Raw genomic sequence first — 17,691 nt, 5'->3', positions numbered from 1 at the left:
GAAGCAACCTCTACTGGAGCATCTACCTGAGATAAGGAAAGAAGAGGAGATAGATACACACATCACAACATCAGCCCTCAGATCTCCTGGCAAGGCTGACTTTGACTAAGTCTGGGAACTGCTGTCTTCAGGGGCAGCCCCACCATACTGAGCAGAGCAGCAGGTTGATCTGAAAGTGAGTAGGTCCAAGATTCTTGTAGACTCAAGTCTCACACCTCAGTTGCCTGCTTACTGTAATCTAACTTGTGATAACCAACAAAAATGGTTTAGAATAACTATATTTCTCTCTGATGCTGAGCTTCTGAACAATAGCAGAGGTGAAAAGTTGCAGTGCTCAGAAGGTAGAATTTGGAAAAACAATAGCAAAAAAAGCTGTAAATGTCCTGTCTGTGATCCTATAAAGTCCACTATCTGAGTAGCCAGGGCCTTTAATATCTGGAGATTTGTGGTCTGGTGAGTTGCCCTCATCTGCCTTTCACCTGGCCAACTCCTACAAAACTCATATATATTGAATTCTTTAGGAAACCCCCTTGAGAGTCTGCAGTTTCTGCTGTGGATCTGTAGTGATTCCCTGCACTGAAATGCTCCATTTAAGGTTTTCTTTCCCTTGCCAGACTGTCAGCATGCTGAGCACAAGGTTTTGTCTTCTTCATCCTTGCCTCCCCAAGCATTTATACTCTTACTTCCTGCCCTGAGCTAGCAACTATAGTAGGTCCTGGGCTGCTAAGGATGTGAATAAGGCAGTACCAGCATCCTGCAGTTTTTATCATAGAATGAAAGCGTACAGTGGATGATAACTCAAAATTACCAGCATCTCTTCTGCTAAGGAAGTTCAGTGGTGCATGAGAATGTAAAACAGGAGAGTTCATTTTTCCCAGAGTGTCAGGAAAGCCCTTTCTGAGAAAACAACGTCTGAGTTAGTAATAAACAGGAGTTAATCTGGCAGAGAGGTTGAGGAATGTCCTTCCTGGCAGAGGAATGAGCACACGCAAAGGTCTTGATTAAAAAAGAGTCTATGTAATGGAAATTGAGAACAGAGTGTCTGTGCATAGAGCTGATGGGTTCAGCAGAAACTTTTCTCTCCTGCATCCCAGTGTCTGAGCTCTGGTTTACTCACCTTTTGCTGCCTGCATCATATTTTAATTTTGCAAACTTACATATTTGTGGCTCCCACATTGCACCCAGTATATCATTTTGTCATAGAAGGTGCTTGTTTGATATTTGAATAAATGAAGAACAGCTGTAACTAGTTCTGTAGTCATATTTGTAATTTTACTTGCACAAGAAGTATCAAAGAATGTAGTGTGAGTGGAAAGATCTGAGTTTCTATTCTTTATGGGAACCTCCCTCCTCCATGGCATTCTTTTAACAGAGACTTACTCTCTTTCACATTTGGAGCTTTGCAATGAGTAGAAGCAAGAATGATGACCTAGGAATGTGGAAGATGTAGTCATCAAACTGTTCCTTTGCTTTTTCCTTCTTTCAGATTGAGATGTGATTAAGCTAGATTCTAGGGGATCTTTAATAGCATTGTGACCTTGGGCACATCCTCTGATGTCTGTGGTATTAATAACATTTACTTGATGTCTTTAATATCAAATGAGACCATACATATAAATATATAACATAGTGCCTGATACATAGCATGAAACTTGTAACCATTGCTTTTGGTATATAAGTCATTATGGTTACTAATATTACAAGGTTGGATGCCATTCATGGATCAGAGTAAAGTAAAATCAGTAGGTTTCCTAGTTTGCCTATAGAAGGCAAGTATGCTCTTTTAGGTTCAATTTGAGACTGGTCTGTACCTGGAACTCTTCTTCCATGTTGTTTGACTTTTTATAAAAGTGTTTATGGTTGTTTTTAGCTTGCTTCCCTTTTTTAAAGAGGATTTTGTTTGTTTTTCTTTCTCACAGGAGTGATTGGAGCCGATGTGAGGGGTAATGGACTCATCTGTGAGGGACAACCAGTGACATCACGACTAGCTATCATCTGTGGAACATCTTCTTGCCACATGGGGGTGAGTGAGCTGAGCACAAAGGCAAGGCTACCACATATAGTGGGAGGCAGCTCTGGGGGGGATCCTGAGCTGCTATCTCCTTCATATCCTTCACTTCTTCCCTCTGTTCCCTTTTGCCCCTAGTCCAAAGTCCAGCCCTCCCTCCCACAACCTTGCTTAGACTTGTCAAGTTATTTTCCAGGGACCAAACTCTTAAAAAGTATGAGAGAATTGAGTCTGCTTTTGAAGCCACGCTGGACAGAGAACCCAAACATGACAAGCGAACTTGGGCCCAAAGATGGCAAGCCTCAATCCTCCAGTCTGATCTCTCCCCAAGGAGTAGCCAAGTCCTCCCTGCAAAGAGGTGTCTGTTTTCTTTGGCCACTGAGCTCTTTCTCCATTAATATAAATCCATCTCCCTGGGAGTGTCCTGGTGATCTATAGAATTAGGCTGCATATCATGACTTTAAAAGAACACTGATAAGCAATTTTCACTTGTTAATTTTTCCCCGTGAATTAGTGGAAAGGCTTTCTCCAAGATTGCAGTTAAAATTTAGTGCCTTCCCTAAAATTTATATCTTCTTTAAATGCATGAGTCTGAAAGCATTCCATTTCGATAAGTACCCATTTCTACTATATTTTTATTTAAAAGTCATTACTCTGTTAAACTGAGATGGACTACTCCTTGGATTTTTCCCAGACAAGTAAAATAAAGGGGAAAGTGGGGGAGGAGTGGGAGATGAGCAGAGAGTAGTGTGGGATACAGCCTGAGACAGAAACTCTGCAACTAAGGAGGAAATCATGTGTCATGTGAAGCTGTTTAGTAACTGTAGGACCACTGATCCTTTTTTACTGATAGAGGTGCCTTTATTTACTGATTCCTGCTTTCAGGTTCTGGCTGTGCTAATGTCTGGGGACATAAGGATGGCATAGCCCCCCTCCCCCCATATGAGATAAAATCATAACAGTACAGTATAAAGCCCTCAAATACAGATTCAGATTGAACTTGTGATAGTGAGCATATGTTATGTGTCTTGTGCCAGACACTTTGCAAGGTGTTCTCCTATGTGGTCTCCCACATCATAGACAAAATAAAGCCATCCCAACTAGTTTCTAATCCTACTTCCACTTCCAGAGTTTGGGCCCTTGGGCAAGGAGTTTCACTTCTCTGGGCCTCAGGTTCCTTAAGGGATGGGAAGGGGAGTGCACTAGTCCCTGTTTAGTATGGGGACCGAATGAGCAATGTACAGTACTTCATGCAGGGTGAACCCTGCGCAGAGCCAGCTCTTGATTACCAGTCCTGTTGTTGTCCAGCAGCAAGGAAACAGAGGCTGACTGCTGGGAGGGGAAAGGGTTATAGACATCTTCCTGAGGTGATGTTTGGGTTTGGCTTTAAAGAATTACATTTCCTTTTATGTTTCTCTGGGCTCTGAGCTAAGAACTCAGATTTTGTTCTGTCTGGTTCTAAAGCTCATTCTCCTCCACACCATGCTATGTCATGCATGCTCACCATGTGCCCATCATGGGATGGAGAGCGTGTGAGCTTTCAGATCACCAGATGTAGGCTGAAGCATCTGCTTCCGTATATTTTGGCTCTGTGATCTGAGTGAGCCACTTAACTTCGCTGACCCTGAGATTCCTTATCTGTCAAACTAGGGGTAATGATGCCTGTCCCATAGAGTTGATGGATGATGTGTGCTATATCTGTATGTGCCTAGGATATAGTCGACACGCAAGAATGGTGGAGATTCTTATGAAAGTTTCGCAGTGACATAAATTGTTCACATGAAGCAATTGTTTGGGCTTTAATGAATCTGATGGGCAGTTGGTTTCAATGAATGAGGGCCATAAAATGCCAGTTTATTATGTGGTGTTGTACTGAAAATACAGTCCCCACCTCCACCCTACTTTGTACTTGGGAGTGGGAAGGGACCTTCTGGGCCAAGGGGATTAATCATCAGCTTTAATTTTATGTCATGAGGAACAGACTATGGTCTTCCTGTCCTCAGAAAGTGCCTTTGATCTCCCTCAGGTGCTGGGAGCTCAGCAAACAGGCAACAATAACACCTTTGTGAGGTCTAGGAGAGGCTCAGGTCTGAGGAAACACTCCCAGCGAAACTCAAGGACCCTTTTGTTGTGGTTCTGGCAAATAAAACCACCAACTGTCAGGAAAAATTCACCCAACAGAATACAGGGACCAAAGGGGCTGTGAGTTTGTCAAAAAGTGGTTTTCAACATGATCTAAAGTATCCCCTTACTTTCTGTCTACTCACTTCTGATGTTTCCAATTCAGTGGGCTAATTGAGACAAAATTCCTAGGAACATTTTGTGCTTGATCCAGAGTGCCTCTTTCTAGGTCACTCAAAAATAATGATTAAAGGAAGGAAGGACCAAGTAATTGAGTACTGGTAAATACTTAGAAGCTCCCTACCTCCAGGTTCCTGTTACCTCCAGGAATCTGAAGAAAAAAACCTGAGGTTGAACATAGGATATACTAATCAGGCCTTTGATATTTTAGAAGATACAAGTATGGGCTGCACATTTATCTTCCTCACTCATGATTTAATTAACAGAAAAAAAATGTTCTTTTTTTTAACTCTGTGAAAGCAGAGCTGCTTGTTCAGAGTTAATTACTACCAAGTCACCCAAATGCAGGGCAACACACAGCGGAGGTTAGCCAGAGGTTGCAAAGTCACAGAGTCAGAGGGAGCTGCTCCTTGCCATTGTTCCAGCTTCCCTTTCTGGAGCTGTCAAGTCAGGTTGTGACTTGGCAGCTTGTCCTCCAGTTAGCATGTGAAATGGTGAATAGGCTTCACATGGTGGGCTGGGCCTGAGTATTGCCACATAAGGCACAGAGCAATGCTTCATGAGAGCACCTTAAATTGCTTAGCAAGGAAAGTTTCTCAGTCTCAGGTGAATTTAGACACAGAGTCAGAGTGACTATAGAATGTCAAAGTCATAGGCTCCTTATGCTGGTCCTACCATTGAATAAGTGAATTTAAGTAAGATATTTCATTTGTCAGTGCCTTAGTTTCTTTATTTGTTAATTTTGGGCAGTAGAATTTTCCATAAAGTTATGCCTCACACTTACTAGGCAAGTGCTCTATCACTTGAGTCACTTCCCTACTCCTTTTGCCTTTAGTTTGTTTTTCAGATAGGGTCTTGCACTTTTGCTTGGGTTGCCATTGGAGTGCAGTGGTCCTTATCTCAGCCTCCCAAGTAGATGGGATTACAGGTATGAACCACCACACCCAGCCTAAATTAAACAGTCTTTATAAATGATTTGGCACTGTTCCTGGCATAAAATACCAAATATTATGTTATTATTAAAAATGATTCATTAAGACTAGAATGATCCATATAGTAATGGATTAGAATTGGTGACATCAGTATGAGCTCATATTTAGCCTTACGTAGGAAATGCTTATGGGTATGTGTACATACACAGGTTAGCAAGCATGCATATTTCCCAGCTCTGTCATCTGGAAGGGCCTAGAAACAAGAATACTCTACCAACTAGCTGTTACAGGCACACCTTGTACCCAGATCGTGGTTCCTCATACCCAAATTCAATAAAGAGAACCAGGACTCCTTGGAAAAATGGTTGGCTCTAGAATTGGGATAGGAAATATACATGACAATAAAATGTCTGCAGCTAGATTTTTTTTCTAAAGAAAAGTGGGTTTTAGTCTATAGTTCTGGAGGTTCAAGGGGATGGTTCTGGGATTGGGTCTGCTCTGGGGAGGGGTTGGTGAGGACCCAATGACATTTTGGTAAGTGCTGGCCAGAGAGAGAGATCACATGGTGAAGCACGAAGTCATAGCAAGGGGAGGGGACATTCTTGTTCTCTCTTCTTTCCTCCACTGAGATAGACCTCTAGAACATTCCATTCCCATCCCCTGCCCTACCCACTGCCACTCTGTGCCCTTGGAAGGAGGGCATGATTTCCTCCTTTTGGACCTCACCAGAAAGCACTTAGGCTGCCTGGCTTTGTGGCCTGATGACTATTCAGTTGAGAAAGACAGTTGGAAGCCTATGGCCTTGGAGTCTTTGGGCTCTAGGCCAGAGAAAAGTCTCCCTTCAGACTGTGCCATAGTGTTAGAGCTGTGTTCTTTGTGAAAAATCTTTAAGGGCACTCTACAGCTACCTCTGACCATCTGAGGAAAATATTCACAAAAGCAAAGGGTGTCTGAGCCTTGTGTAGCTGCATTTTACCCAGAGGCATTGCCAGTGGGGCAGTGGACAAGGTGTATTTGTTAGTGAAGCCAAGGATACTTAACTGCCTTTGGGCAGGAAAGGGAAATAAAACCACAATGAGATCCACTACACCCTTACTAAAATGGCTAAAGTCGTGGTGAGATGGTGGGGAACTAGAACTCTCACACACCACTGCCAGGAATGTGAAATGGCATGAACATTTTGGAAAACAATTGAACAGTTTCTTAAACAGTTATACCTCCCAGTGATCCAGATATTCCATTCCTATAAAAGCTGGGCAGGACTGAGGACTGTGTAGCCCCCTGTTTCTGGAAGCCCACAGACAACAGAAACTCAGGTGAAAGGAAGCTTCTCTGAAGGTCAGTAACAAAAGCCTGGTGAGAGCCTACCTGGCATCTCTCCTGAACTCAGCTCTCTGCAAAGGACTGCAGCTTACCTGGGAGAATGGTAGAAGTAGTGGAGGGAGAAAATGGGTAGCTGCATTTCAGTTGCCTCCTGAAGAGCTGCAGGAGGAGATCATGTTCCCCTCCCAAGACCTAGGGGTGGCAGATGGGGGTGTAAACTTCTAGAGGACTCTTGTGGTGGAGTAAAATTAGCAGCAATGACAAAAACATCTAATATTTATTGCATTTTTATCATGGTCTAAGAAAACTGGGTGCATATTTTTTAATCCTCATAATAACATTATGCAGCTATCAGAATTCTAAAAATTTACAAGCACTGAAACTGAGGCTTAGAGAGACAAACTACTTGCCCAAGGTTACATAGCTAGTGAGTCCTCTAGAGAGGTTTGCAACTCAGGCTGTTGGATTCCAAAGCTCCTCCTACTCTGAACTCTTTGCAGAACTATGAGGCACAGGCTGTGGCATGGATCAACCATGCACACACATGTTTTATGGGAATGGGAGGAAAGTGATTACAAGACAGATTTTTTCTTTTCTTTCCAAAGTCTGGATCCCTCTAGACCACAGTGCTTCCATTTTGCCTTCTTCCCAGTCTTCCAAATCACTGCCTTTCAAGAGACCACCAGCCTAATGGTAACAATAAAAATAAACAGCATCATTTGTCACCATCATCCCCTGGGAGGACAGTATTTATGAGACTCCTTATTTAATCTTCCCTCTTCTCCTGCTGCTCTGTAGTCAAGTACTGAATTTGGCAATTTGAAGACATGTGGCTAACTTCCCAACTCATGAAGATGTTTTCCTATTCATGTGGAAGAGCATGAAATGAAAACCACATTGATTTTTTTTTTAAACTCATCTGCTGTGTGGGTGACTGGTTCTGTGGCTGCTGAGGGCTACGTAGCAGTGATGGCAGGGTTTGTGCCTTTGCAGAGGCGCAGTATGAGTGGGCTGGATGTTGAAGACAGCCACAGTAGAGCTGCTCTGAGCATCATGCTACTGGCAACTCTTCAACATGCGTGAGTCATTACTTGTATGCCTTTAGTTCAGAGGCTTTAAAAATTTGCCTTGTTATCCCTTATCTTCTCATCCCCTTTTCTGCCTCTCATTTTGTATTCCAAGTGTGACTTTTTTCACATAACATTAAGTTTTCTTACTTTTCCCCAAGGGCCAGCTTAGGGGTTTCTACTTTTCCACTCAACCAGTGGTCAGCACTCCAGGAGAAATAACATCTAAGAGAACAAAGATCCCAAAAGAAATAAAGAGAAGTTTTTGAGCAATAAGCACAATAAGAATGAGATTGAAAATCCCTTCCCAATAAACTGTCAGTGGCTCCCCTCCTGCCAGTAGTATGAAAAGTTCAAATTGGAAAATTAAGTGAATGTTTTGTCTAGGTTCTAATGGATTTGGGATATATTCAGTTCAAAAAGAAATGAAGTGTTAAATCCTAAGGAGGTGAAAGTAACTGTGATAGTGTCATGTATTTTAAGCATTTTTTATTGAAAGGTAATTCACATACCATAAAATTTACCCCCTACCATATATTTTTAAATTTCTAGAGAATTGAGTTTAGTGATGTATGAGAGAGAGATCTAGTGCCCATCTTTCAGGTTATTCTATAAAATGCAGCGTCTTGGACAGACAGACAGAAAATTGCCAGGTAACAAGACATAATGGTTTGTTGAAGAGCAAGTATACAGTACTGGTTTGATGTCTCTGTTTTTTGTTCTGTGACAGGCTGTACAGGCAAAGGAAGACACGGCACATGAAGTACCCAGTTCTCTCCTTGATTAAGTGACCTTTTCTATATTACACAGCAGCATTGGTCAGTTCAGTCACACAACTCCGTCTATGTGGGAACTAAATCTTTCACTGAAATATAAAACTGACTAAAAACTGTCAACAGCATTTAATTGCCAAAAGTGTATTTGGTTGGGCTTTTCTACCAGTGATTTTGCTTTTTGTGGAACCATACAAAGTTTGAGCCATAATTATGTTGGTTGAGGGAACATACAGCTGAAGGATTCTTTTCAAAGGTTAATCTACTGCCCAGTTGCTACCTGACATAGGCTAATCATGGGGCCTGCATTATGTATGCTCCTATCATTTGGCTTTATGATAAAAATAACTGAATGCTCCTCAGGTTTCCATGTAACTACTAACTGTGAGATTTGCTATGATCCTGGAAGACAGTGCTAGGGTTTTCCAGAGTTAGGGATATGATACATGAAAAAGAAGGGGAGCCCACAGAGAGAATACTCAGTTACTTTTATATTGTAATTCATTCATGTTTTGTATTGTAATTCATTTGACATCCATTTCCATGGAACTGTCTATCCTGATCCACTCACAGTGAAGGAAGCCCTGAATATAAAATAGGATGACTTCCCTCTCCCAGTTAAAAACCTCTTGGCAAGGGCTGGAGGAGTGGCTCAAGTGGTCTAGCACCTGCCTAGCAAGCATGAGGCCCTGAGTTCAAAACCAGACACCGCAAAACAGAAACAAAAACCTCTTGGCAAGTTGCCTGAATCCTAGCAGGGCATAGTAGATCCCTGCCTACTTCTCACCCCATTCCTGCTATCCCTCACCTTTTAACATATGTTCTAGCAGGTTTATCAACACACTCTTATCTGAATTCTCTGGGGACAGATTATGTTTGAGAATAATGAATGACCAGATTTTAAGTGGGACACCAGTGGCCATACCTATAATCCTAACTACTGAGATTGGGAAGATCGCAGTTCGAGGCTAGCCTGGATAAAAAGTTTGCAGAATCCCCATCTCAACCAATAGGCAGGTAGGGCAGCATGTATTCGTCATCCCAAGCTACACTGAAGGCTGAGATTGGGAGGATCACCGTTCCAGGGCAAAAAAGTTTGTGAGATCCTGCACACCTGTCGTCCCAGCTACAGTGAGAGGAGTGAAATCAGAAGATTGTTGTCCAAGCTGGCCTGGGCAAAAAGTGAGACCCTATTTCCAAATACCCACAGCAAAAAGGACTGGAGGTGTGGCTCAAGAGGTAGAGCACCTGTATAGTAAAGTGCAGAGCCCTGCCTGAGATCAAATACCAATACCTCTAAAAAAATAAAAATAAAAAGCCCAGTGAGAGCTAGCTTAGCACCCATAATGAGACACATTAACATTTCTATAGTAAAACATGAACATTCACTCTAAGTAGGTTAAATAGTGCTTAATGGCTTGATCTGTTCAGATCAGAATTTACTACCAAATGAGTCATAAAATACCTTTTTGTATTTGGTATCTACATCTCCCTTCTCTCTCTTGAATAGCATCATTACCAGAATCATCATCAGTGTAACACACACCTACTGAGAACTCACTGTGTTTCTATTCCCAGGAAACTCAGTGGTGTGGTTGTCATTGTATTATGACCCCAGTGTTCAGATGCAGAAACTAAAGTTTGGAAAGGTCACAGAATTAGGAAAAGGTGAAATTGATGTTGAACCAAACCACAGGAGCCCCAGAGCCTACATTCATAATCACCACAATGTTATTAGTGTATGTCTTCCCCCGAAATTCCAGTCTAAGCAGCACCTCCACAAAGCCATGTTCTCTTCCTGCACCAGGCTTAGGTGATTGTGCCTCCTTTGGACCTCCATAGATCTTTTTGCAGAGCTAGGAAAGAGAAGGATGAAATAGACATGTTTTATATCAGAATAAAGGGTATTACTAATATATTCATATTGAACAAAAGTTCAAAGAACTTCATTTCCCTATCTAAGAAATAACAGAATTGTTGCCAGAGATATTGTAGGCTGTCCATGGTCTTTTCATATCCATTCTTTGAAAGTGTCTACATGCTACCAGATGCATATCTCACTGCTATCCTTAGGACTGGCTCCAGTTTTGACCTGTGCTTTTTGCAAAAGCTGCTGGAATTTGAAAGGAACCGCAGAATCCATAGCTATAATGATTAATAGAAAGTGGATCCCACAAGCAAGGTTGGGAATGGTTGAAAGATGAAGTTATTTTAACTGCTTAAGAGAAACCTTAAGGGATGCCTTAATTATTTTCTTGTTTATGAAAGTTTGTGATCATAAAAGGACTTTTTCTTGGTGCTTTAAAGTGTGTAAAATGCCTTATAGAATTTGGTGCTCAGAAAAATGAAATAAGGCAGTCTGAGCAGGTGTTGTTTTCTTTTTCTTTTTCAAGAGAAACTAGTAATTGACAGGGCCAAGATTCAGATACTATCTGAGCAAAACCTAGAGCCATTGCTGCTGCATCCTTAGTTGATTCATCTTCCTTTGCTCAAACTGATGGATCCTGCCCCCGCTGGTGAAAATCTGGTTGTTTCAGGAAGGCCTTCTCAAAACTAGTTGGTTTTGTGACTTAATTCTCCATTGAGCTGCAAACCAGTGGTTCTAACTTAATGTGCATAAAATTATCTGGGAAACGGCTTTTAAAAATACAGTCCTTCTAGCCTTAATCCCACAGGGTCTGTTTCAGTAAGTCTGTCTGGGAAATGGTATATAAGAATCTGTTTTTCATTTTGTTTTATTTTATTCGATTTACTTCTTTATTTAGTGCTGGAAATTGAACCCAGGGCTTTATACATGCTAAGTCTATGCTTTACCACTGAACCACATCATAAGCCCCAGAGTCTTTAGTTTTAAGATCTACTCAGGTGATTCTAATGGAGGATCTTTAGAAACTGCTTCAAGTGTCTTCAGAGTACCGATTATATCTTTCCATCACTGCTTCCTCAGTGCCTTATATGTAGATGATATACTTAATTTATACTTGATGGCTTTGTGAGTAAAAGTAAATGAGTATAAAATTAATGTAAATTGAAGGCAATCAAGCAAAAGAGTCAGTCAAGCCCTGATGAGTTTGGGACCCACTTAGAAGGTCCCTTGGATTTCCATTCTTTCAAAGAATGTGTCTCTTGGTAAGCTTAGGTACAAACATTCTGAGAAGCTCTTACTTGAACAGACTACCTGGTAGAATCTGCTGACAATTAGAGATTGTGGAATTTTGTCTTCAAACAGTGAGAGACCCTATTTGTAGCTCTCTACAGAGCTTCGTTTGTCTGTAGACAAACCAGAAGCCAGAGCACAGACACACCACAGCACAACAGGAAACCACAAAGGCCTAAGATCTTTCAGTGTAACTAGGAAGTCACAGTTTACTATTGAGCCCTCAGTACCCACCCAAAGTGTAGTGTTTAGCCCAGCTTTCTGCCCAACTCTTCCTTGAGTCCAGGCACAGATAAAAGATCTTGCCACCTGGGTAAAGCATTTAAAAATATTTGTTCTTATCAGGACTTGGAGCAAGCTTCTTTTGTTTGTGCTAGTGAATAATTTGAGACGCAGGTGCAGTTTGGACTTGAAAGCCTTAATTGGTCTCCCTGGTTTTTCCTGAAGTGATATTTGAAACCCCATCTTTCTCTACAAAGCAATCTTAATCCACATACATTCATAAAACATTTTCCATTGACAACCCTCTCTCATATCCCCATCTTTGGACCTCTGAGTCCAGGTGCATGGTGGGGGAACACTGGTGACAAGTAACATATACTCTGTGTTCATTGACTTAGTATCTATAATCTCATTTGATTACCTCTATTGCATTGAGAAGTAATAAATATGATGTAAATGAATATCACCATTTTGAGGTAAGGAAAATGTAGTGCGGTAGAAAAGACATGAATTTTTTGAGTCACATAGACAGACTGTGTTCATATCCAGAATGCCTAAAGCCTTCTTTTCTTCATCTACTTGCTTTGACCATCTATTGTGAACCAGGCATTGGACTGAAAATGGTGAGCAGAAGTAGACATTAGACTTTACAGTCTAGTGGAGGAAACGGATACCAAAATCCAGTCACTCACATGTATAATTACAGATAAGTGTGTTGCTTCCATACCCTGCTGGAGGAAATATAAATTGATACAGTCACTTTGGAAAACAGATTTATGAATATGCACATGCCCCAACACTCCACCGATTCCATTCCTAGGTTAAAAACCTGGAGAAACTATTGCACCTGTATACCAACATATGCCCAGAGACAAGTGCAAGAGTATTCATAGCATTATGTTTCATCATAGCCCCAAATAAGAACATCCCAAATTCCCACCAATAGTAGAATGAACAACTAAACTGTATTATGTTCATATGGTGGCATACACATTTAAATGAAGAACTATATCTGCATATAACATTGATGAATCACAGAATTTTAGGTGAAGGAAACAATGGATGAGAGAATATGTACAGAATTATTTCATTCATAGAAAATCCAAAAAGAAGCAATAGAGAAAATATATTTTAGGAATTTATAGTTACCAGTCTTTAAAATGTTCTCATATGTTTATACATGCCTTGGTGTGTGTGATGTGTAAGTGCTATACAGTTCTGTGCTCTCTCTGAGAGAACAAAGCTATATGCATGGTACAGTGATGTCTGAGCTGAGAGATTTTGACTTCGTGGCTGAGCAAAGAGTCTGTGGGAAGGAAGGAAGGCTGTGTATGGCTGTGGTCGGTGGTGGAGAGAAAAGTATTCAGAAAGACAGTACAGCAGGGTATGGGAAGGAAATTGGCAGCTTTGGTGTGGGGCAGGAGGGAAGGCTGGTACAAGTAAAGGCTGGAAGAGCAAAGAGAGTTGTAAGGTTTGTGAAGGATTGCAGTCTTTCATCTTAAAGAAACTGAAAGCTTTTAAGCACAGTGGTAACATAATTGGTTTTACAAAGGATTGCCCCTTGCAGGACAGATTGGAGAGATACCAAAGTGGATGCTATGAGACCAGGTAGAAGGAAATTGGGAGTTGGAATGAGAGATGATGCCAGGGATTATGGTGGAGGAGGTGGAGAGAAGGGTGGACATTTGAAAAATGTTTAGAAGATCAAATCAGTAGCAGTTCTTGGCAATGAAGACATCATGGATGCAGTATGGATACAAAACAGACTTCCTAGGTGTCTCATCCCATCTTCCATGATTAGCTGAGGGAGCAGAGACAAGAGAGAAGAGATTTGCAGCCTTTTCTGGGGCAGACTGAACTTATGAGAGAGAAAATTTTCTTGTAACACTGTTCACTAGGTTTTTATATGAAATGTTTTACATGTTTGACTCTTGCTCTCATCAAAGATCTCCCCAGGAAGTAGCCATGTGGACACAATGTTATTCCTGTAGTCATCCTGTCCTGAACACCTAAGCTGAATGAAATCACTAGGAAATGTCAGAAACCCAAATTGCAAGAGATTCTAAAAAGTAATCTGCCTCTGCTCTTCAAAATATCAAGATCATAAAAGATAAACAGACCCAAAGAGGGTTCCAGACAACTGAGGTGCATGTGTGATGATTAATTGCATCCTCAGGTGGAGAAAATTTTCCTTTTTACTGCTAATATAAAGGACATTTAGTGGACAATTGATGAAATTTTAATAAGGTCTATAAGTTAGATAATAGAATTATACCAATGCTCACTTCCTAAAAGGATAATTGTATTACAGTTGTATATAGAGTGTCTTGTTTGTAAAATATGCAGAAGTATTTAGGAATAAATGGGCATTAATTTGAAACTCACTTTCAAATGGTTTAGAAAATATATGCACACACGGTGTGTGTGTGTTGTGTGTATAATATAGACAGAATGGGAAAATCTGAATGAAGTGTGTACAGGAATTCTTTATGCTATTCTTGTACCCCTCCAATAACTGTAAAATAATTTTTGAATGGAAAGTTTTAAAATATCAAAAAAGAAAGAATGAAGGGAGAGAGGGAAGGGAAGGGAATAAGGAAGGAAAAACGAGCAAGCCATACAAGGTCATGCCTGTGTTTGCTATGACTATATGTCACATATAAAATTCCACTTGAAAATTTGTTTTAGAATACACTGTAAAAGTATTGTTTGATCTGAACCAATATATTTTTCTTCCAATAACTAAAAGCTATATAGCTGATCATATTTTCCTTCTAGCTGTGGAAGCCAGGAAGCTGTAACTGCTGCTGTAACATATTTTCACAAATTTATTCAACACATATTTATTCCCTTATGGTCCAAAGTTTAGAAGTCCAAAATCGGTTTCACTATGGTGAGATCAAGTATTGGCAAGGCTGTGCTCCCTGTGAAGGTACCTTGCCTCTTCCAATGTTAGTGGCTGCTGGCTTTCCTTGGCTTGTCACTATGCTACTCCAATCTTAGCTCCTATGGCCATCACCTTTTCCTCATCTGTGCTCATACCACCCTCTGTCTCTCATAAGGACAGTTATGAGTGCATTTAGAATACACATGGGTAGATCAGAATTGTCTCCCCATTTCAAAATCCCTAACCACATTTGAAAGTCCTTTTTCTGTTCTATGAGGTAACAGTTATAGGCTGACTAGAGAGTGGGGAGATCTGTATAGTTCAGATGCTTGGCAAAGAGTTCTATGTCAGTGATATCTGATATTTTGGTTGGAAAAAAACATGGTCCAGGGCAAGAGGACAGGATGAGATGTATCTACAAGATCATATCATCTGTAAATCATCATGTAATCTGATGATTAGCAAAAAAAATATATTTTTGCTAATTTTTGTCTAATTGTGTTTGCCAGGGCCTCCATTATTATATTTAACAGTTACAGTGATAATAAGCATTCTCCTTTCATTCCTTTTCTTAAAAGGAATGTCTGTAAAATTTCTCCAGTAAGTATGAGATTTTGTAGAAATTGTAGGATACATACATACATAGATACATATGAATGTACATACATAGTCCCTTTTATGAAATTGTGGAAACAGTTTTCTGTAGCATTTAAGAGATAGTCAGTACTTGAATCACACTAAAGATTATTTATTAGAAAGCCCCATTCCATTGCCACAGAACTCTATTGCTACTATACTGTAAGCTTCTCTAGGGCAGGGACTGTTGATACCCTTGTCTCCCCAGTGTCTAGCATAGAGCCTGGGACTTAGGCATTCAATATTTATTGAATGGAAGGCACCTAATATTTGTTGAAAGCCAGTAAATTATTTTTTTAAAGTGAGCCAAAAAACCTCACTTCTTTCCACTCCCCTTATTCAATGAGTTGAGCTCATTCTGCTCTGTTCATACCTCCGTCCAATTCCTGGCACAGTCAGCTAGTCATTTGACATATGAAGGAATAAATGAACGAGTCAATCACAGAACATTCTGCCACTGGCTATTAGACTTTGGCCCTAAAGATTCTGAACTCTATCTGAACTGAAGCCAGCTGGTTAAAGATGATTTAATCAGGACAAAAATAAAATACTCTCTTTAATGGAATAATTGCTTATTGCATTTTCCCCTTAAATGTAGCCATCATCTCATGCCACAGTGTCAGTTTATATATGTTATCCACGAAGTGCTGAAACTGATTATTCTAAATTAAGACAAAAGTTCTCACAGAGAATTATCTTAGTGTGGGACTAGAGAACTCAAGAGTTCTAGTATTAATTGGAAAGAAGATAGATATAGTGGCAAACTTAACATTCACCTGCATAAAGACAGTGACGAATGTTGGAAGAAGATTGTATGTAGATACCTTATGGATGAATAAATGAGGATGTTATCATTAAACAAGCAGGGTTAAGATTAAATACTTTATTATAGATCTAATTTGTATATGTAATTGTAATTTTAAAAGGTATTTCATGTAATGTTAGTTTGAGTAACACCCAAGATTAGAAGGTTCATTGTCCAGAAATTGATTACTTTCTCCTGACTTGGAATTTTCTTCCCAGAAAGCCTTTGATGAATCCTCATTGCCTAGAAGGGCTAGTTAATTTATTTAGTCCTAACTAGCTCTGTCTACCTCCTTTCCCACTGTATAAACTCTCTACTAGAGCCATATGTAACAGAATCTTACAATAGGGATCTTCCTAGCCGTGAGTTTCTGAAGAAGCCCCAGAATCCAGACCTATGCAGGGTTTGCTGAAGGATAGTAAAGGTTGTCTTAAAAGCCTTCTTGTGGATATAAAATAAAGGTGGAAAAAGTCAGAAGTGAAATCTAAGGAAAGAGAACAAGTCTGGCTATTACATTTGAGAGAGTAAGACAAAGAGTGAGGGTACTCTGGCAACAGAATACATAGCAACCAAAGACAAGGAAAAGGTGTACATTTCCAGCAGAAAGGAGTCAGCTGGGAATGCCTTAAAAAGGGACTTCATCTGAAAGGATCAACTGTAGGAATGGTATCCCAACAGCAGGGAGGGAAAGCGAATTTTGAGCATACCACAGTGGGAAATTTCATCCCAGGAATGAGAAAACATTTGAAGGAATAAAATAACAGAGCAGAAAAGAGAATAAACCTGTGTTTCCCTGTGCACCCATCAATGTACAGGTTCTTCAACAAAGTAGAACATATACAAAGCTCTGGCTAGTCTTTGTTATCTCTCTTGCATTGACAGATCTGTTTTTGTACTTAATCTTATAAAACTACAGCATAACACTGGGGAGGGGTACATACCTGTAATCTCAGAACTTGGGAAGTTGAGACAAAAGGATGGTGAGTTTGAGGCCACCCTGGGCTATATAGCAAGACCCTGTTTCAAAAAGAAAGAAAATAGAAAAAGGAATGAATGAATGAATGAATAAGCTACTATCCCCTCTGAAGAATAAAAGGGAAGGAGAGGAAAACTCCCTTGGTCCACAACCCCCTCTTCTGCTCCCCCATTTCTCAAGAGTTGTGAATGTGCCCCTTCTCTCCCTCATCCTTGCTACCCTGTGTTCTTGTAAGTCCACTCAGGCATTTGTTTGAGTCACCAGTGACCTTCGTGGCACCAAATGGATTGGTGGGCAGCATGTAGAGCCTACCTTCACAGTTGGGTCATTTGCCTTCCAGAATTCTTTTTTCAGCTCTTATTTTTACTGGACTCTTTGGTTTCGTTTTCTGATTCCTTTCCTTCACCACCATTTATAAATTTTCAGATGCCTTAGCCTCCAAGCCTCTGCCTAAGACCTCTTCCCTTCTGATCTGCCCTCACCTTTTTGATGACCTCACCAAGTCTCACAGCTTAAAAGACTACCTGTGGACTGACACCCAAATATGCATCTCCGAACTGACCTCTCCCCAGACATCCTGACTAATATGTGTAATCACCTAGTC

At 40.5% G+C, this 17,691-nt stretch overlaps 1 protein-coding gene across 8 annotated transcripts in view; it reads left to right on the top strand.

Annotated features, from left to right (window-relative positions):
- Window positions 1-17,691, top strand: part of Fggy (FGGY carbohydrate kinase domain containing) — a 397,186-nt gene that overhangs the window by 222,761 nt on the left and 156,734 nt on the right. For all 8 annotated transcript variants that reach the window (XM_074079968.1, XM_074079973.1, XM_074079974.1 and 5 more), the window contains one exon: window positions 1,920-2,023. In XM_074079968.1, the coding sequence (XP_073936069.1) occupies window positions 1,920-2,023 (104 nt within the window). The remainder of the gene's footprint in view (window positions 1-1,919; window positions 2,024-17,691) is intronic.

The sequence above is a fragment of the Castor canadensis genome, chromosome 7 (assembly GCF_047511655.1).
Source record: "Castor canadensis chromosome 7, mCasCan1.hap1v2, whole genome shotgun sequence".
Lineage (NCBI taxonomy): Eukaryota > Metazoa > Chordata > Mammalia > Rodentia > Castoridae > Castor > Castor canadensis.
This window is presented reverse-complemented; position numbering and strand designations above follow the sequence as displayed.